The sequence below is a fragment of the Triturus cristatus genome, chromosome 2_2, assembly GCF_964204655.1.
Source record: "Triturus cristatus chromosome 2_2, aTriCri1.1, whole genome shotgun sequence".
Lineage (NCBI taxonomy): Eukaryota > Metazoa > Chordata > Amphibia > Caudata > Salamandridae > Triturus > Triturus cristatus.
The window spans coordinates 216,776,944-216,799,306 of NC_140582.1; the positions used below are offsets into that span (position 1 = coordinate 216,776,944).

The following is a 22,363-nucleotide window of genomic DNA, read 5'->3' on the forward strand; positions in this document are numbered from 1 at the left end:
ATTCGGGATAAGTGCTATTACCTTGTTATTCCACTATTTCTCCTGATTATATGAGAACTGGATATGTAGAAGTCTGAACAGGGGTCAAGTCATGAAGGAAGGTGTTCATGTAATTTTTTTCATGAATGGTATATGGTATGGTATCACCTTTTTTAAAAATAGAGACTACCAATAGGCTCTAACCAAGCGTAGTAAACTTAGATAGCGATACGTCCTACACCTTGTAAAATAAAAAGGTGGTTTGGGGACTTTTCCCTTTTTAATTAGCCCATCAGGTCAGAAATTAACCACATCTATCCAAAAATTATTGAATTTTGTCATTGCATTTTACTTAGTATTGCAATGTATGATTGATCAATTTATTGTCATATTGTTAATAACATGCACTATTTATCATTCCCCATTATTCATTCTAAATATCTTCTTCCCCTCTTGGGGCCTGATTCACAAAGGTAACATACACTTTTGATTACATTTTTATTTTTTGGCTAATCACAAAATCTGAGTGTAAATGTCCTCAAATTTGAAGTGCCTGGGGGCTATTTAAAACAAGGGACTATTCACAAAGGTAATTTACACTTTAAAGTAATTTACACATGTAACTATTACTATTACACGTTTAAGTAACTTTAACACTTTTGGCGGTTCACAAAATCTGGGTGTAAAGTTACTCAAAAGTATATGAGTAAATTACAGTGTAAAGTGCTCAAATGTGAAAATTACCTCTGTCAAGAAGCATTCGCCGCAGACCTACTTGGGGTCCAGTGTCTGAAAGATTGTAACACCACAATTTATGTCTATACTGTGATGGAGCTGGACATATGATTCAGGCCTGTCCTAAATGGCATTTGAGGCATGATGGAGGTTTTTAGTCCTCTCCTAAGAAGAAGAAGACAAAAGTATGCTGACTTCTTTGTACTAGATCTTCTACAAATAATGCTGAAATCTTGTGTTCCTCTAACCAATTGTTATGAGAACAGAAGATGGCAACTTTGTATAAACCTTTGCTTTGTTGGTTGTAGGTGACTGTTAAATGTGTATTGATCAAGATTAGGCAGTAAATAATAATATTCCCTAGAAACCCATGAAGTCTCCTAAAATTCCTGATCAGATGGGAGATGCAACTTCTAACCTCATAGTGGCTGACCTTTGCTCAGTGTAATTTGAGTTCCATACCTTTTTTTCCAGTTTTTGCTAAGCCTGAAATAGGTTCACTTCCTCTTCTTAGAGAAAATGGCTGTTCCACACCACTTCAGCCTTATACCATTTTTCCTTTTGGACATATGTATTCTTTAACAGCGAAAGAGTGAATTTAGGAAGGATAAAATTGAATATTTTAGTTTTAAGCTGAAAGCATCTAGAAATGAAATGCCTTCTGGAGATCCTAAGAAGAAGCTATCAGCTATTCTGGATTGGCCTTCTCCAAAAAGTGTTAGAGAGACTCAATGTTTCCTTGTTTTAACAAACTTTTATCAATAATTCCTCATGAATTTTGCAAAGAAAACTAGCAAGATTACCTGACTCCTAAGAAAGGAGAAAATGAATAATCATTTTTGCTGGGATTTTCAAGGCGAAAGAGCTTTCAGCACACTAAAACAGAAGTTTGTTTAAGCACCAATTTTCCATCATCCTAATACTTCAAAGATGTTTATTGTGGAAATAGATGTGTCTATAGGAGAATTTGAGCAGTTTTATTGCCATGAACCATTTGAAACTCAAATCATTGATCGGTATTTTAAAAATCTTCATTGAAGAAATAATCATCAAGAGCCATGTGCACTTTTATTTGCATAGTTTGATTTTATCATCCCTTAATTTTCCCGGCTCAAATAATGTGTCAAAAGATGCCTAATACCGTCATTCTGCTAAGCTGCTGTCCACTTATGAACAGCCTGTAATTCCTCCTCAGTATGTTAGAATAGTTCAATCAATTTCTGATGAGGTCAAGATACAACATAAAATGATGGATTTGAAGGTGTTAAGAGACCTTCCACAACAATTTAGTTTGACAAATTGAACTGTATTTCTGCCATCAAACAATTTTTATTCCTACTAGGAGTTACAGCTGGGTGTTATGAAGATGTATAATGGCTCAGTGTAAAGGCCTAGAAGGTGAGAACCTTTATTGAAAACCCATCTTGACTGTCAAAGAAAAGGATGACTCCTCCCTGTAGCCAAGGTGCCACCATGCACAGAATAATCTGTGTGACGGTATAATACACCATGGTACTCTCGCTTCCTGAAACTACAGATATTTACGGTATCAGGGATTTGGGGTGTGGAAATTATGATATTCATTCTCCCAAACTCTTTGAATAATGAATTTACAATTAAATTGAATCTTGCATCAAAGCTTTTTATAGAAGAAGAGCAGTGAATAAAAATCTGTCACCAATGCTTCTGGTGTCACTGCCAATAAACTATAGAAAACTTTGACAACACTGGAATCAATAGATTGCAACAGCTTTACTTGACAATAGGGTGAACTATCTTATTTGTTAAGGAGGATTCATTTTCCTGTTTTCAAATATCCACTCACTGAAATTGAGGGCATATCATTACCAGATGATATGTCATTGTGAAATCTTGGATGGACGGTTTTCATAAAACAAGTATAATTGTGGGTGTGGGAGAGAATATTGTATCATTTTCACATTTGAATTTAATGGGCACTTCAAAAGAAGTGGATATTATCTTTGTTATACCCTCTATACCTTCAGTTAAATTAATCATAACAACATGAGTGGCGAGATACTCATTCACCAAGCATGAAGATGATGAACAAAATTAGGGCAGGAAACAGTATTAAGAAAATATTTTCAGCAATAACACATAAAACAACAATTAAACTAGGGTTTTGTAAAACTAGAATTATGCAACTAAGGTTTTGCAAGGGTGATAGACTTCCCCATGTGTGAAATTTCTGACATAAAAGGTTTTGGTGGCAGATTGTTCCCACCACGAAATTTGTTAAGAAAGCTGGTAATCTGTCTCCATCACTTCAAAGGAGGTAAAGAAGAGGTAGATAATAAACCAGCTAAAAGGCTACACAATGGACATGAAGGGCCACAGAATAAATCTGCTGTAACAAGCATTTATTGGCATCTGTCCAATTAAACCAAATCCCCCAAATTAGGTAAGTGCATGTACTACTAAAAGGAACAGACCTTTGTGGGATACAGATGGACGAGAAAGAAGACATATATCGCATAGTTCATGCATACCCAAAGAATCAATCCGTACCTTTCAATGCACTCTAGAACCCTAAAGGCAGATAAAGAGAATTTCACTGAGTCAACAACAGTGAGCCTTAGATATCTCCTACTTGAGAACATTAGGACGTTTTTCAAATAGATATTGATGTGACAAGTTCTTCTTCAGTAACCCAACAACGCTGTGTAAATATTATTGATTATTTTCATCCTTTCACAAAATCAATAGAATTAATCTTCTCCACTATAATTTGTAATGTATCACTGCACTGATAGTGTTGTTTTACATGAAAATTTTAATTTAAGAGTGGTAACCCAACCTTTTCCATTATTTTATGTTCTCATATCTCTGTTGGAACCAAGATTTAAACAATTTAGTCAAGATTACAATTAAAGGACAAAAAACAAAATGTGCTTCAAACTTTACAAATTGTATAAGAAAAGACATCTTACCACTGATCATTTGAATTGTACAGAAAAGATTAAACATTCCATGAAGAGTAGAATTTTAAAACAGGATTAGACCAGAAGCCCCAATGTTGAGCACATTTGTTGTCACAAGGCCATCCGTATAATGCCCTGTAGTTCAATTGTCATGAGATAGTCATATAATGTCAGTAACAATAGTTATTTCCTCAAGCTAATATTTGAAAGGTTACCCTCCATTAAGCTTCTCCCAGTTAATTCATGTGGGTCTTTGACTGCAGCATCTATATATCCCAGGTAAGATTCTGGTTCATAATAGAAGAAACATTAGCTGCAGTGTCAGAGAAGAGTTTCCGCTGAGACGGAAAACAATACATGTGCTTGATCAGCATCAATAGTTGAACATCAAGTACATGCCTTTGAGTATTATAATTAGATTTTTTTCAGTCTCACGTATATTCTACATGTCATTGTTATAATCAGAACCGCCGTTATTTCAAAATATATTTTCCAAGTCTGACTGGCAAACATAATTCGCTCTTGGTGCCATTTAGTGACAATTGATTGATATCTGTTTAGAATTTCTGTATTTCGTTTGGTGTAGAATTCCAAAGTTATTTATGACTATTTACTTCATGAAATAAAGAGCATCTTTGAATTGTGATGGTAAACTAATAAAATATTATCAAATAATCTTAGCCAATATTTCCCTGAATTGGATATATAAACATTGGAAACTGGCTTTTGGTTTCAGTCTTTAAAGTTGTGAAATGTCTTTAAAATTACCCTCTGGATACAAAAAAAGCCTGTGCTTGGGTGAGCATGGTAGTGATATACATTGGACATATCAAACATCCGCTACTGTCAGATGATGTCTGAATCATATATTGAACAATTCCGAATCTTAGTTTCTTTAGCAACATAGAAGAAGTCTTCAGAAATCAAGAACCCAAACGGAATTGTCAGCTCTTGTTTTGTTGACTGTAAACCTCATCCAGGGAGCATTATTGTGGGATAAAACAAAACTAAAGAACATAAAGGCAAGTTTCACAGAAATATAATCAAAAACCTGGCCAGCCCTTATTGATGTGTAAACAAAAGGTAGCACACAAGTTTTTATTAACTCAGAGGAACACATTAATCTGAATCTCAAGTATTTTTAAATATGCCTATAGAATATGATGGGCAAATATTGAAACATGTAATGTATTCAGGAGCACAGATATCTTCATTTATTTATATTCACAATTAAGGAAACCAGTATCCCTATTTTTGCTTCAGTGACAAGTTCACATGTGACCATGCATGTGGGTACTTTAAGGTTAAACAATCATCCAAGTTCTGAGGTACAACAACCCCTGAAAGGCATACGCCTTTAAACTGATTGAACTACTGCATGACTTGGGATGTCCAATGTTATTCCCTCGATTATAGGAGCTTTGACTTTATAACCAGTAAATGTGATGAAACTAGCCAGTAATGAAGTGAAGGTATCAAATGTCCTGCTGTCAGATAAACATAGGAGTAATGTCCCCCACCAGGATTGCATCAATTGCACATGATTTAAATAGTACAGACTTATAATGTCAATGCAGTACATCAATTCAATTCTATTTACATTGTTCATGCCTTCTTTAAAAATCTTTTGGGTAGAACTACAGACAGAAGAAACACGGTTTAATCTCTCTTAGAAAAGAGCAGTGTATTAGAACCACTGGAAAATGGCATAACGCACCATTGCACGTTGATGGATCATCGTTCTTATTTTACAGTAAGACGTCTGCCTGTGACCATGTTAAAAAGGAGCTCATGTTTTTTGTATTATAAGGAAACCTTTTTGACCTCCGTTACAAAACAATAGTTTAAAAGCATACTGAGAATACCTAACCTGAAATACATGGATAAATTCTGACTTAAAGCCCAAATACATCTCTATGGCTGTCGTCTCTTTGAAGGTTGGGACTAACAGGGAAGAATGAGTGAAGCATTAACAGGAAAACGTAAACAAGATTTTGAGACAGAGGCTATCCATCAGTTTAAAGGTTACATCACTTGGAAAGATCTGAGTTTTCAGTATGTTCTGCTTATTCTGTTTCTCCTGAATCACAAACGTCTCTCACATATTGACCACATGTGAACAATTGCATTGCATAAATAAGGTTGGAACTAAATAATATAAGAGGCTGAATTTACCAATACAACCCAGGGACTTAAGCACTTCAACAAATGCAACATTTTTAAAGATGTGGCAACATCCCTTTGTCCTTGTTTCCATAAATGGAATGTTTATCTGGAAACCAATGGAGATACTAGTTAAAAAAACAACCTCAAATGCATCTAAATTGGCCAGAGATAACCCCAGTGTGTGAGATGGAAAGTCACTACTACAGTCAGTACTGCATCAAGGGCTCTTTAATGCAGATGCTGCCCCTCTGCAGGTAAGAAAAATCAAAAATAGTTTTACTGATAATGAATCTCTGCTTTAAATAATTAAACAAGTTACATTTTACTATTCACATTTAGTAAAGTTATAGGTTTAGAAACCGAGCAGAGTTTGATAATTCCTTATTTTTCTGTAGAAAGACACTTTTGCCATGATGATGGAGGGATTCCCAAGCTACAGACATTCTAAAAAAGAATCAGCAATGGATGTTGAATTTGCTTTTTTTAAAGCTACTAGATTCCAACAAAAAGGTCTTTAAGTTATGCTGCCTTTTTGTTCCTCAGACCCTTCAATCTCACAATGAATCATACATTTATGAATGTTGTTCATCTTAGTTCAATGCTCGTAATGTTATGTTTTGTTGAAACTCTCCCAAGTTTAGTTTTAGGATGTTCATACACTCTTTTAATATTCTCAATCCTCACAATGGATTATGCCTTTGGTTGTTCTTATATGGCATATTCTATAGACTCCTCAATCTTAGTCTAGAGTTAAAAAGAATTAGCTCCTTTTTCATCTAACACATAGTATGATTTCTGGTGCTCCATACTTTGTGACCAGACATAATTGCTAATTAGTGGAGTCAGAGCATTTGCATTTTATGTACTGTTATTACATGTGGTATGCAATTGCTTCCTATGTAGATACTTGTCTCTATTATATGTTGACTCTGTAAGGCATTCAGCTAACACTCACGCTTTTCCCTTGAATTAATAAATATGTCACGGTTCTCTTAAAATTCAACTCGCCAGGGCCTTCACCATCCACCGGTATGTATACTCATCATTTTTGAGTAACAGCAATCACAGCATTCAAAAACTCTGGCATATGGATGCTTCCATTAATGATTTCTTTCAAAGCTATCTTGTGGATTTATTTTCTTGTTAGGTATTGTGAAGCAGTGTGACTCTTAACTGCAAGGAATAGCAGGGCATCTTATACACAACAATTTTGGTATAGGATAAAGAATTGTGGTGTGTGTGTGGGTCCTGTTGAGATAGGAATTATACAAATTAAGGTTTCACGTGGAAGGAGTGTGGGAAAATGTAATTGGAGCAATACTTAACGGCACATTTTTTAACTTATGCAGAGTTGCATGGTACATTATTAACAAGTCGGGTCCACATATTTACATTTTGGGCAAGATTATATTGTGATCTGCCCAGTATACAAGCTTTGTTTAAGGAAACCCTAATGCCAAGATTAAAAGCAAGATCTTTTTGTAATCAATTTAGTGACTCGGCCACAAAGCTTTGAACACAAATGGTCAGCAAGGATCAGTTCATCAATTCAGTACGATCTTCATATGGTTCTGTCTTTTCCTTGAGCTAACAAAGGCAATCATTTACTGTTGAAGGGATAACCTTTGGTTATTGAAATGCCAGGAAAAGTCTGTCGCCTTTCAGTCAGTGTTGGGCAGAAAATGTTAGGAATTTGTGAAGTGCAGGCATTTATGAACATGGAATAAATAGGGCCTTAGATGTCTGTAGTCTGTGAGCTGTGATGTCAACGGTTCTACCAAGTTGAGTTTGACATTTTAGCTAGTTTAATCACAAAGCCGGATCATGAATTTGAGTTCTGAAAAACTTTGTTCTCTGTTCAGTAAATTGACAGCAATGCCTGCAGTGTCTCGTTCTGTTTGTTTCTTATAGCACAGGTGTTCTGCCACTAATCTTGGGTGCACAGTGCACACTACCTTTGTACCTTTTTTCCTAAGTAAGAAAGGCTTACCTTGGATTTTCCCACAGAAGGGAGTGGTGAGGATTTGCTGATTTCTGTTATGTCATGCTCATAAGCGAGATACATAAAGGATTTTTTTTTTATTCCAGATACATTCTAAAAAGAAAGATAAAGGACCACCTCTATTATAGACTAACAGAAAGACTGCTGTGCCTATAGAAGGACTCCTGGTGTATACAGAAATAGCTTGCATTTTAAGTTTCCATGCAGGAAGCTTAGAAGAGCTGTCAACTGTTTCAAATTCACCATAGATGGATACTATAGAAAAACTATTAGGTATTGAGTAACACAGCCCCATTGTACAAGTAATAGTGCCTCTCTCTTATGTCTATAAAGAGAATGGGAAGGCTCAGGTCAACAAAGAGCTGTCAGTGTGCTTTCCTCTTTATAGATTCACTAGAAACACTATTATTTCTTTGTGGGAGCAATGCCGCACTCTGTAACTACAATATAAGACTTATAGACCATCATAGCGGGCTATACCGGCCATTAAAGGCCCGCTCCATCGCCTCAGCCTTAAACAAGGGATCGGGCCTTTAATGCCGGTACAGCCCAGATATGGAGGGCTAAATGGCTAGTAGAACATTCCGCCACTAGAGGGCAGAATGTTCTAACAAATAAAACAAAGGCCTCATGTAGCCCGAGGGATTGCAATGCCCTGAGTCCCTGTGAGATCTTTGGTGAACATTGGAATGTTGAAGCTCTGGACTTCTAACGGCCATTAGAAGCCCGGAGCACTCCATTGTCTTCAATGAAGCTCCCAACATTCCAATGTTCTAATATTCATTAGATCATTATGCTGTTACATTAACTCCCATGTCAACCCGCTCAGATGAATTCCCCTTCCCATCTGTTGCACCATTCCTGTTGTTACTTTCAGGCCTATTTGACAGAGTTTCTGAATAGCAGCATGTCAAAATAGTTGATGAAAAAAGCTTTTCGTACCCTTTTACCTGTTCCGCTGGGCTTTTCTGAGTTATGTCGGTGAAGATTCGATAATTACTCCACAGCCATAAGAGATACAGAACTTCCAAATGCTGACCACTCCCTTCCTCTGCTTCCTCTGTGTCACAACAGAGCCACCATCCATGTCCTGGCTGTTTCCTGACTAGACAATTAAAATTCTGTCTTCTTGGCCCCAAGAACGCAGGCTTTCTCACACTGTAACTTAGCCAAAAAGCAGCATTCAGACCAGTTGCTGAAATCTGCCATTGGGATCAAATTTCACCAACCCTACACATTAAGTGCCAAATTCCAGTGACGCTTAACATTAAATGCCAAATTTCACCGACCTTCCACATTGAATACCAAATTTCACCAACCCTCCACATGAAATGCCAAATTTCACTAACCCTCAACATTAAGGGCCTCATGTAGGTAAATAAATTTTACCGTTTCTTAAATACCGAGCCGTACCGAATCGGTATTTAAGAATCGGTAAGTTATATGTAGGTAAAAATTCGGTAACAGTTACCGAATCGGTAACATTCGGTAATCAAGAATCGGAAATCACCGAATCGGTAAATACCGAGGTGGTATTTACCGAATCGGAAAATACCGAATCGGTATGTACGGAATCGGTAAATAAAATCACATGACTTGATGAAATAGCTAATCCTGTGCAACCACACCCCACCCAACCAGGAAATGGCCACACCCAGGCAGGTGTACATAATTAGCCGACCCTGGAGAGGCTTGGAGTGCAGAGGAGAGGCAGGGAGCCGGTGCCTGTGCGAGCGGGAAAACGAACATCATGTCCAGCCAGAGAACACAGAGAGATGGAGGGGAAAGGAGGAGGAAGCTGAAATTTAGCCCCAAGGAACTCCAGGTGCTGGTGGAGGAGGTGGTGAAGCAGCACCAGAAGCTGTTTGGAAGGCAATCCCTGCAAGTGCCTGAGGCTGAAAAGCGCAACATTTGGCTGGCCATCCAGGCGCAGGTCAATGCTGTGGGAGTGACCCACAGGGACATAGAGGTCCTAAAGAAGCGCTGGTATGACCTGAGGATTGTAACCAAGAGGAAGATGGGCGACATCCAGAAGGAGGCCAGCCAGACTGGAGGTGGAACCAACAGGGCACCTGCCCTCACCGAACTGGAGGAGCTGGTGGGGGCCACAATCGAGCAAGAGAGCGTCGTGGGTCTTGGGGACGCCGACAGCTCTGCCAGAGCCGCCACACAACAAGGTAAGACGAAAGCACAGCAATGTAGCCCCCCCTACCCCTATGCCACATCCCCCATTGTGAAACGAGAATCACACTGCAGTCCACATGTGTCAGTGCAGACAGGCAATGCATTCTGGGAGATGTAGTCAGGGAAACACCAACCATGAACTAAATGGCACAGGGCAACAAGGCATGTCACGCACATGAGGCACAAGGAGGCAGAGGACATTTTGGAATGTGAAATGATTTATAGTGACGCTTGCAATGCAGCCCTTCGGGGACACTGAGCAAATGTTGTATTTCTGTCCACAGATGTGACATCATGCAGGACAGGGCATGCTGCAGGAGAGAGGGCACACCGGCCACACAGATCACCTCTGGCCAGCACAAGTTCAGACCAGGGAGCAGGCCCACTGGCAGCCGCACCACCAACACAGGCAGCCTCGCCGCACCCAGAGCCAGCATCACCTCACCCAGAGCCAGCATCACCTCACCCAGAGCCAGCATCACCTCACCCAGAGCCAGCATCGCCACTCATGTTTGAGTCACCGGCCACATCTCCGCTTGCAGGTGTGAGAATGAGGAGGCGTCCAGCAGCCAGGCTACGAGCCTTAGACTCCTCGTCTGACGACAGCATGGGCCCTGAAGAACTCACCAGGCCCCAGGAAGGGAGCCATGCCACTGTGCCCCACACCTCACAGGCAGCACAGACGGGAGCAAGAGGGCGCCGCAGGTCGCGTGTCCAGAGTCCACCAGCACCCATTGACAGCCATGGTGTCTTCTCGGGGCTCGAGGGCCAAATGTTGAAACAACAGCGCCTGCAAACAAAGGCAGTCATGTCAGTCCAGAGGCACATGCGGCTAATGAAAACTACATTAGTCAACATGGACAATAACATCAGCGCTATGGCGGCGGGCATTCGGGACCTGTCCCAGTCAATCCAGCAGTTGTGCAGCAAATTAGATGCTGACATCGAAGCACGGCGCCGGGAACGGCAGAGGAGGGACACTACCAACAGGGCACTCAACCGTCTGGCAACTGCCACTTCTCTACTCTGCCGGCGCTCTGTGTCGATGCAGGAGGGCCTGACACACTGCTGCAGCGACCTGTCTCGGGGGATGGTGCAGGTGACAAGTGCACTAGGGGTGCTATTAACTAGTCAGCCGTCGACAACTGCTGCAGGGGATGCTGCGGAGAGCATCGACACCAGAAGCAGGAGCAGCATCACACCCCCCGTCCCAGAAGGACGCAGGAGCAGCAGGCGGCTTGGGGTTGGCTCTAGTGAGGATGCACAGGCCGTGCCATCCACCACTGCAGCGCGTATGCGCAAACATTGATGTAGCCCTGCTTAGCCACTTCCCATTGGGTGACGTAACCCTGGACTTACTCCTTGTATAGATGGTATATTGCCAGATTGGCTTGTTCATGTGTTCATGGCGTGGTGCCACATTAAAACTACGTCATGACTTATCACAACTGGCTGTGTCCCCTTACTTACTCAGAAATAGTTGCATGTGATCTCTGCCCGTCTCTCTCTCCCATCGATTGCAGTTGGCACTCTAGCTGCGTTGCCCTCTGGCTGGCCTGACTCATCCTCGTTGTCCTCAAAATATGTTAGTTCCACATCTGTACCTTTTTTCGTGGCAAGGTTGTGCAGCATTGCACAAGTGGCAATGATCTTGCAGCAGTTGATGGGTGTGTACTGGCGTGCGCCTCCGCTCTTGTGGAGGCAGCGGAACCTGCTCTTCAGTAGTCCAAACGTGCGCTCCACCACATTGCGTGTTGTTTTGTGTGCCACGTTGTATCGTCTCTCACTCTGGGTTGATGGGTGTAGGTAGGGAGTGAGGATGAATGACCGGCATGCATATGCACTGTCGCCTAGATGAGTAAAAGGGAAACATCAGTCACATGCCTCTCTACACTATGATTTGCAGGTTGCAAGGGGCGTCACTGTTACTTACCTAGCAGGTATCCCTCTCCAAATTCTCCGGCACTCAGTCGTGTGTAGATCCCACTATTCTGGAAGATGTAAGAGTCGTGGGTGCTCCCAGGAAACTTTGCAACAATATCAGTGATGATGTTCCCTGCATCACAGATCACCTGCACATTGATGGAGTGGGTGGACTTTCTGTTCCTGTAGATGTGCTCTGTGTCAGCTGGTGGGCAGATTGGGATGTGTGTGCCATCAATGCAGCCAATGACATGGGGGAACTGTGCCATGTGATAAAAGTCTGTTTTGGTTTTCTGCAGTGCAGCCTGTGTGTTTGGGAAGCTGATGTAGTGGTGCATTCTCTGCATCATGGCATCCAGGAACTTCCTGAAGAAACGGGACAGGCAACTCTGGGATACACCACCCACCGCAGCTATCACCACCTGATAACTGCCGGATGCCAGTAGATGTAGGCTGCAGAGCACCTGCACATGTGGGGGTATGGCGTGCGCCCTTCTTATTGGCTGGTCCAGGAGTGGGTGCAGGTCCCTTATCAGGTCCATGATGGTTTCGGGGTGTAGCCTGTACCTCTCATGTATCTCTGCATCAGTCAGCTGGAAGAGTGTGATGCGCTGTCTGTAGATGCGTTCCTCCCGTCGCCAAATCCTCAGACCTGCTGCCTGTAGACGTAGGCGCCTTGCAATGACATACAGAGCGGCCATGTTGTCCACGCTGTTGCATTTTGGGATTGCTTATATGCATTGTTGATGGTTACCACCTGCTTTCAATCCGTGTTAATTACCGACTCTTATTTACCGATTTTCATGGATTTCTTAATTACCGAGTGTTCCTACATGTCATTTTAATTTTTACCACTTCATATTTACCACTTCATATTTACCGATTCGTTAAGTATGTAATCGGTAAATATGAATCGGTATTTTTGGATTCGGTAAATATGATTCGGTATTTACCGCCTCATATTTACCGAAAAGTGGTTTTTGCACTCCTACATCTCACTTGTCTAAATACCGGTCGGTAACGGCATATTTACCGAAAATCGGCCTTTACCGACCGGTATTTGGCTACCTACATGAGGCCCTAAATGCCAAAGTTCACCGACCCTCCACATTAAATGGCAAGTTTCAATAACTCTCCACATTAAATGCTAATTTTCACCAGCCATCTCATTAAATGCTGGGCCCATAATAGTTAGCATCATGTGCTGATTTATGCCAGCAATATACCCTTAAAAATAGTGGGGTCACACGTCATGTATACCGCAAGATAAAAGCAAGTGAATACATAATAATGGGCATTGTTGATCACTATTGACCACCAAGCAATAACATTCATTATGTTAAGTATCAATGAGAGATCGTGTGCTAGGGTTTTTTATTGACTAATATGCACCCCATTATTTCTGAGGTAACGTCATACCTTTTTTTTTACTGTATGTCTGATATTAATGTAATGTACAATTTTTATATGCTTTCATGGCCTAGTGCCGAAATAAAGACTTGAATGACTGACATTTAATTTTTTAGGACCAGATTATTGTGAGTGCTTCTAATTACTTATACATAATTGTGCTAAAACATAACCTCAATTACTTCCAAATTTCTTAATCTAGATGAGATTGCCCAGGGGTTACAATGAGTTTGCTACCGCGTCCATTTGGTTGCACTGCTGAATATTCTTTTTAAAAACCCTCCATCGGACCATAACTGGTGGCTATATAATATTTTTGTTCTGCACATGGATTATAATTCCGCTTGTGAGCATAGCTCCACCATTAAATGAAATATATTTTCTCTGAGCACCTCATAACTGAGCCTATTATGCATGTCTCCGTCTGCCTATTGTGAAGCCTGTGATGTTTTCCTTGTCTGTAACCTTGTTTTGTGCCTCCACTTACAAGTGAGACTTATATTTTTGCTTCAAACACTGTATGTTTAGGTAAAGCAGATACATCTTTCTGTGTAATATCTGAATATCACGTTAGAAACATCAATGTGCCAAAATATTATTGCTCAAATATTCTGACTTAAAACACCATGAAGGTAAATATTTATAGATAGGCATAGGTTTATTATGACATACTTACTTAATTCCATTTATATTTACCTTGACAATATATGTATCTTTAAGGTATGTAGATGTAGATTTAAGAATAGAAAATATATTCTTATGTATATGTAATACTTTTCCTACCCATATTTTAGTCTTCAATATTTTTTGCTACAATATTTTGGCATCTCCATGTTTCCCACGTGATATTTTGGCATATAACAAATCATTCACTACATTATAGTCTCACCTATAATATGAGTGTTGCCGCGTAGATCAAGAGAGACATTTCCCATTTCCTTCTACATGCCTTAACTGCCTTTCCAGCTCGGCTTGCTAGCACAAAACGGCTAGATGCTGTTGTGTGAGGGTTTTAACCTCTAAAACTTAAATAATATAGTTTTAGATCTCCCTGGTGGCAGCCTTGACCCAGCCCCTTTTTAGGTCTCGCCTGACCCAGCGCATGCGCTGGTCTGACGAGACTTATTGAGAGGGCTCCAAAAAGTGCTACCAGGCCAGCCTAGAGCTACAGTGCATGTGCGCGGGCTCGCGCGCGGCGCTTGACCGCGATTACTTTCACTTTCGCGGCTGCACTGCCGCTTTGATGTTTGATCGCGATCACTTTCGCGGCCGCACGGCCGCTTGGCTTAACCTATAGGTCTCGCTTTTGGGACCTTATAAGTATTTAGTTATGCAACTGTTGCATGGCTAAACACTTATAAGGTCCCAAAGGCGAGACCTATTGGCTATGCCAATGCTTGTTAAAAGAGGCATGGATTTTAATATATATCCACTGAATCTGATGAGATCAGTTTTCAAAATTATATTTTATAAAGATGTGAAATTGCTATGTTTGCCCACTAAAATATAGAAAAAAGGGATTGATTGAATTCTTGAATTAATCTCATAAATTGGTAATTACTCAGGCCGTATCCCAGTCTATCGTTATTTTGAACACCGATGCCACCTGAGTTTGGGCCCAGGTGCCCAACTATGTGCAAATCAATCTTGACCCTGCTCCAATGGAATGAGTCCCGCTCTAACTGCCCAGTCAGATCCTCCCTGAACTGGAACACAAACAACCTTGGACTGGATTCATGATAGTTAGGACTCATAGAGCATCCAAGTCAAATTCCTTGAGTTATGGATGCTTCACGGTTGCATGTTCCAACCACGCTATCCCAAACCACGCGTGGCTGAACAACACGGTTTTAACAACGACCACTTATTAACCACGCATGCCTTTACACCGAATTTGGTTGTAATGACATATGGGTGGTTAAAGTTCTGCCCTAACCCCAATCTATGCGCTAAAACCTAGCCACCTGTCCTGACTTATGACTCTAGCCCTAAAAAAATCCAAAGCCCCCTTGCGCTAAAGCCTAAAAGAAGTCCCCAGCCCTAAATATGAAGCCCACCCCACCTCTTAAAACACCCCAGCACCTCCATGCCCTGAGCCCTAAAACTCAGCCCCCAGATTTAAATTGGACCGACCCCCTCCCCCTAAGCCCTAAATCCTTAACCCCAGAACTCGACCCTGCCCCCCCGCCCTGAGCCCTAAAATCTTCACCCTATCACTAAAAAACACCCCTGCCCTAAGCCCTCAAACCATCCCCACCTGCGACCCGTAGTCTTTTACCCCTACCCCACTACTCGAGCCTGACCTCCCTCTCTGCCCTGAGCCCTAAAACCTTCCCCCTATAACTAAAAACACCCCAGCCCCAGCCTAAGCCCTAAAACCGCCCCCAAGTCGCGACCCCCGACCCTAAGCCAGAAAAACTACCCTATCCCCGTTCCCATCTATCCAGCACCCCCACCTTTAGCCCTAAAAACGGCCTCCCAGTGAAAAAAAAGTTAAAAAAGTTAAAAAACGTACTCACCAAGTTCCTAGTCCCGGCAGAAACTCACTTCCGACCCCCCGCCTGGATCTCCTCCACCCGCGGTCTAGAGCGATAACTACCACAGATGGCTAAACCACGCATATGTGTGGTAAAGGCATGTGCGTGGTTTAGACGTCTATGGTTACACCTGCGTTGTTCAGCCTCTCGTTGTTCTGACTTCGTTGTTTAGGCTGTTTCGCATGCTTCACAGTAGTGAAGAGGGGTGCATAAGAAAGTATAGGGAAAAGCTGAAAACGAGTTTAGGGTAAGGCTGGAAATTATGTCTTAAAGGCTTGGGAAAACTGCACCAATAAGATTAGGGCTTACCATGATGGATAAAAAACTGTGATTATAGCACAAACTTTACGCAAGTTGTAGCTCAAGATAAAATGTGAATCTTCTTGGAAAATAAGCAGGAGAGCTGTTGTAAGGTCCCCCAGAGACCTTAATAGACTTATCTTGCTTAACAGACCTTCAAATGCCATCTTCCTGATTTAGCTATTGTCCTAGTGAGTACTCCTCCTGTTATTGTTATCTTTTCTTTATTCAATTTTTCTCAAATGGACTGTTCTATATAAGTAATTCTTTTTTTACTTTATATGTATCTCTTGAGTATTGATCCTTGCACCATACCCGGAGTAGGTCTTCTGCATGCCCACATTTCTAAAGGGTGAAATTTTAGGAGTTCTTGGGCTTGCCTCCATCGAGACTTCTGTGCAAGGGTTCTGACAAAATCTATGTCAACTTATTCCAATAACTCTGGTCACTTCCCCAATGTACACCTTCCACAAACTGAACAAGTAGTTGCATATAACAAGAGCATAAGGATGGGCAAGGGATGCTGTTTTTGATTAGCAGTGCTTGATGGGATTGCATGCTCTGCACTTAAAGTTACTATTTTCAAGTGTGCCACTATTTAATCAATAGAATCTATTTTCACTTATAGCATTGCCAGGCACTCTGCACTCATAACAAGAGAATGATATTTTAAAGTTTTTCAAAAACTTTTGGCATGAACCTAAAGATTACTTTATTATGTAACCACACATGATTGATATTGTTAACGCACCCTAGCATGAATGCTGATTTCTTATGGGCCATGGTGTAGGCCGGGTGCTAATTTGCTCATGTGTCTGTGCAATTAACCAATCACTGGCTTGTTTTGTTGTAACATGCACCTCCTCTCTTGTTTTCATTCAAGCTTTGTATGCAATGGAAATTAATGTGGAGAAAGACAAACAGACTGGAGAAACTAAGATTCTCTCAACATCAGCCATTGGCCCAGAGGCAGTCCATCAAAGAGGGATCAAGGTCTATGATGATGGTAACAAGGTAGTCTACGAAGTCCGTAGTAGAGGTGTAGTGGTAGAAAATGGAGTCCACAAGCTGAGTTCCCAGGATGTAGATGAACTTTTACACAAAGCCGAGCAATCAAACATGCGAGGAGGGCTTGAAACGACATCTGTGGCAGAGAGAACAGTAATCATTGATGGAAATCTTAGAAACACAAAAGAACAAATACTCTGTAAGGAGGCAAAGCTAGAAATGGTGAAGAAGTCAGGCAGAGAGTGTCCTGGGACTCTGGATTATCAAAGGGACAGAGCTAAGAAAGAGGAAATTCGTGACGGAGGCACAGAGCAGCCAGTGACTATGATTTTCATGGGTTACCAAAACATTGATGATGAAGAAGAGACGAAAAAAGTGTTGGGCTACGATGACGCTATCAAGGCTGAACTAGTCCTCATCGATGAGGATGATGAGAAGTCCTTGCGAGAGAAAACTGTGACTGATATCTCCATCATTGATGGAAATGCTGCTGAGTTAGTATCTGGGAAGCTTTTGACAGACACAACAGAACCCTCGTCCCCGGAAGCAAAAGAAGAAAGCCTGGTTATGGAACCTGTCCCAGGTACTCAAAAGAAAAAACGCTGCCATTGCTGTGTAGTAATGTAATCACTCCTTCCTTTCTATCCTTAAGGCGAAGTAGCATGGGCTACAACCAACTATTTTAAATCACTAATTGCAATACTGTGACCTGGAAGGGAATGTCTCTGCGGTCTTGCAGTTGGGTTGGGTACACTTTGAATTGTTTTGCAACACTTTCCCCAGAATCTACGCACAATCTATTATTTATATATTGAGTGTACATATGTATACACAAAGACATATACATACTGTGTAGATGTACATAAATATACAAAGAGAAACATAGAATATGTATGAATTAATATAATTATTTTCACCTTTTTGTAAATTTTATATTTACTCTTAAATATCTAGATTAATTAATAAGCCTTCCACACGGCACTAAAGGGTGAATCACTTAGTGATTTCGGTTGCATTTCAGATTACTTACCTATGATAGCAACTAATACACTCCTTCATCACAAGAACCATTTCATAAGTGTCCTTCACAAAAGAAATGCATACAATATTTTGCTTCGAAGATCACTCTGTGGAAGGGGTCTTATAATTTACTTATGGTTTAATATTTAAGATTTTTGTATAATTGACAAAAACCTCTGCTTTTTTGCTGTACGAACTTCCAGTTCACAGTATTGTTCTATTCTGTCTGTTCCTCAAGGAGGGAATGAGCTGTGCTGAAATACTGGCATTGAAGGAAATGTAACTGCTGGTTTTGTAGCGTGGAGTCAGTAGCCGTGCCAATTTTTATGCCCATGGGTAGACTATTTCAGTCTACATTTCATGGGCAACCTGATCCTTGTAATGTAGTACTAGGCACAAACAAGCATACTTTCACATTGTTCTTTACTCTCACTGAACACAAATGTACTAAGATTTCTAAAATAAGCTAGAGGGAGGGTGCTGAGGTGTGCAAGGGAACATACTTTTTGAGACTGCCAGAAGCCTATATTTTTCTGATGTGAATGCATTTTTTTACATACACATTCTTTGCAAAAGTGAATTTGAAGTGGTGAGATTTGTTGTTTTGTACATTTTTGTAATTCTTCTTTTTAGCCTGTGGTGGGTTTTTTTTTAAAACATGTTTGCACTCTTGTGGATGGTGCTCTACTGCCTGGATGGCAAATGTTACATCCTGACTACTCGGAGATACTTTTACATATCCTTGCTCTGTGTGTTTCTCTTTTTGTGCTAGTAATGGGCACAGTTCCCTTCCCCCATTGCATGGCTGGAATCATACAACAGAGCAAAATAAAATGGAAAGGAATAAAGATATGATAGGCTACAAAATCCCTCTCAAAGAATAATTGTGATTATACAAATCAGGTATCGAATATACAACCGGAAATCAATGGATATAATGTTATTGTCACATTGCCATAAGTTAGTTTCAGTTTAGTTTTTGCCACCCTTAAAGAAACAAACGGGATCAATATTTATTGTCACATAAATAGAAGAAAGAGCATTTAGGTGTTGGTAAGAGGTGATGTGTTAAGGTAGCCAACTCAGATCCTTATATAGCCGAGAGCAGTGGTTCGTAACCTTTTGACTTCTGTGGACCTCCACCTAATCATTCCTGGAATCCGGGGACTCCCACTAAATCATTATTGGTATCCAGGGACCCCGACTGAGTCATTATTGGACTCCGCTGACCTGTCCTAAACACTTTGGATGACTACTAAATACACACAAATTTAGAGCCAAGCAGTCCTCAAACAAATACACAAAAGACTAAATATTATATTTAATGATCAAACATTAAAAAAATCACATTTTTAATTTTAATGGGAAGGTTGGAGCTTTTCTAAATTCAATTTAGGCCATCCGTGGAACATACTGTATTCTGTTTGATGCACTTGCACTGCTCCCGCAAATCAGCTTGACGATACCATCCTAATTTTTTGCCTCTAATTTCAAATTCCTTCACATTTACAGAACGTTCTAAAATGTTCAGTTTTACATTCTGCTGCCTTATTTATATCCACTTTATTTATTGGTTAATATTACTTATTTTCTAAGCAGTCACGGGCCCCCTGAGTAGGCCTCGTGGACAGGTTAAGAACCTCTGGCCTACAGTGAGACTCTAACGAGTATGTCAAAGTTCAACTGGGCCAGAGTTTTTTTAATCTATTGCATCAGTAAGGGTGATTCTTATTAGCATAATGCCCATTTTTATCAAAATACTTAGCAACAAATCTAAGAGAATGTATTTGATTGACTATACCCCATTTCATTACTCTTAGAAAGTAATGAAAAGACAGGCAGGTCTTTTTTTATTTAATATTACTAAGAGACCTATCTTAACCCTTAGTGCAGTAATACTCAAAGTATGGCCTGGTTGATGCATGCGGCCCTCCTGACCATTAGATGCAGTCCCTCTGGTCAGCTGCAGTACTGGGTTGCTGGTTACTCCATTCAGCACCAGCATTAAAAAATGTTAAATAAACAAGCAAGCATTTCTTTAAAGGATAATTGCAGTTAAAGAAATGAAGTAACGGTGGTGTCCTGCGTTGCTTAACTTTAGGAACACCTTCGTTGTTAAAGACATCTTGCAGCAAACATATAAAAATATGATAACGTGTCTTCAAAAAATGTATTTTATTAACATGCAGAACCATTTCACCTTAGTAAAGCAGATATCAGTGAATTAAGAAACATTCATGCGTATCCCCCACCCTGACAACAATGCCAATAGTGAACAAAGAGACAACTCGGTTGTTATGTGAACCCCTCTGGTGGCCGGGCTTGGTATTATATATGAACAACTTTATAATTTCTTAAATCAAATGCAGGAGAAGGTTTTGTACAGCATACATCATGTATTTCGAGCTACTCATATATGTGATAATGAAGAAAAAGTGGGGAAAGTGAAACATTCAGCCAGCCATCTTTTTTCAGCTAGAGGTCCTAAGCATGCTGGGATATGTAGTTTCTCATTCACTTTATAAGTATGGGCCTAAAAGTCGAAGCATGCTTAGTTTGTTGAGGGAAAACCGGGAATTACTGAAAATCATCTTCATGAATCATGGCCTGAGGTCACTTGACAGCAATGTAGAGTCGTCTGATTGTGATTGTGCATACCAGTACATATGCATTGGAAATGGAACTCGCCTACAACCAGGCAGCATTGTAAACCCTAGCATAAACCGCCTATTCTGCTCAGTAAGGAAACCTTCAGATGCTGACCTCACCTCGATAGTCATCCCGCCCAACTAAAATACACTTCCCACACAGGCTGAAAACAAAACTACACCCTTCCAGCCACAGACTCAGTTGGTATAGCTTGCTTTCTGTATAGGAAAGCGCTTCGGCGCTCCACATAAGAGTTTTAAGCACTATACAAATACCACAGTACAAAGCTGGTAGCGCAACCGTTCCATTGTGAGGCAGCTGTTGACACGTCTCAATTGTCAGTCAGTGTGACAGCCACTAACCACGGAGAGCACCTGCCCAGCTGCCGCCCTCTCCAGTCATGAGGTCATTCGAAGGGCTTACCGCGCAGCTGCTTCATCCGCGCGCTCGCTCGCTCGCCTCAGAAGGGCAGCTGTGGGGCGCGCGCACCTATTTACATGAGCAGTGTGTGGGAAGAAAGTCACAGCAGCCACTGCTCATTAGCAGTTCGAATGTAATGGAAGCCGTGTTGACGCAGCTTAGCTAAAAGGAAAACCACAGTGCGACGAGGAACTGGTGTGTTTTAATTTTAATATAATTTATTAATTATTTGGGTGAAGCTGCATCTCGAAATCCATACTTGGCTTTCGGAGTAAGATGCTACTTGCCATATAGTGCTTCAAAGCCTCCTCAACGCACTATATAAATGCAATTACTGTACTATACAATTCGAACACGGATTCACGTGGGAACAACGGGAAGTTTCTTGAAAATTTCCCCGGGTGTTATGGCTTATGAGTCTGTGTTCGTTTATTTAAAGTTATTGTTAGGCATAGGTCTAGGGGTACAACACTGGCGTACCTTACAGGGGTGCAGCCTGACACTTCAGGGTAAATCTCTTGAAGATTAGGGACAGCTAGTGGAGCAAAGTGCGGCAGCATTCTGTTGTCAGGAAAATAGGTTCCAATGCTGCAATGCAAGAGTGATGCGGGACAGCTTAAAAGTTGGCCGGAGGTCTTTGAAAATCCCTATTGTGTACCAAACAACCTACCAGTGTTCAGCACGTGGTCAGGTTACCTCACAGGCACACGGATCTCTTCTCCATTTTAATAAATTGGCCCCACCCTAGGGTGACCAGATGACTCCACGTCACTGGGAAACAACTTTTCCAAATATTGGTATTGACTTAGTTACAGTGCACGCTGGGAGCTGTAGTCTTGGTTCATTTTAATGGAGCCAATTGGATCAACTCACCTGACAACAATCACATGTCAAAGCCAAGTCCAGGAATAGAAACGAGGTCCGGGTGACATGGGGCCACCTGGACGGCATACTCGTGCTCTTGAATGGTTGCAAGGGCCCCTGTTTCTCACCGGGCAGTATTGGGAAAAGGAAGTTAGCAGTTCAGAGACCACATCTAACTTTAGGTTTAACAATTACCGAGGGGACATGTTTCCAACGTCCTCCTG

At 41.1% G+C, this 22,363-nt stretch overlaps 1 protein-coding gene across 2 annotated transcripts in view; it reads left to right on the top strand.

Moving 5' to 3' along the window:
• Positions 1–22,363, top strand: part of PALM2AKAP2 (PALM2 and AKAP2 fusion) — an 843,707-nt gene that overhangs the window by 433,948 nt on the left and 387,396 nt on the right. Inside the window, exon 7 of one of the 2 annotated variants that reach the window (XM_085641250.1) lies at positions 17,062–17,769. The exons of the other annotated variant lie outside the window; for it this stretch is intronic. Within the exon in view, the coding sequence (XP_085497376.1) occupies positions 17,062–17,769 (708 nt within the window). The remainder of the gene's footprint in view (positions 1–17,061; positions 17,770–22,363) is intronic. 2 annotated transcript variants of the gene reach the window in all.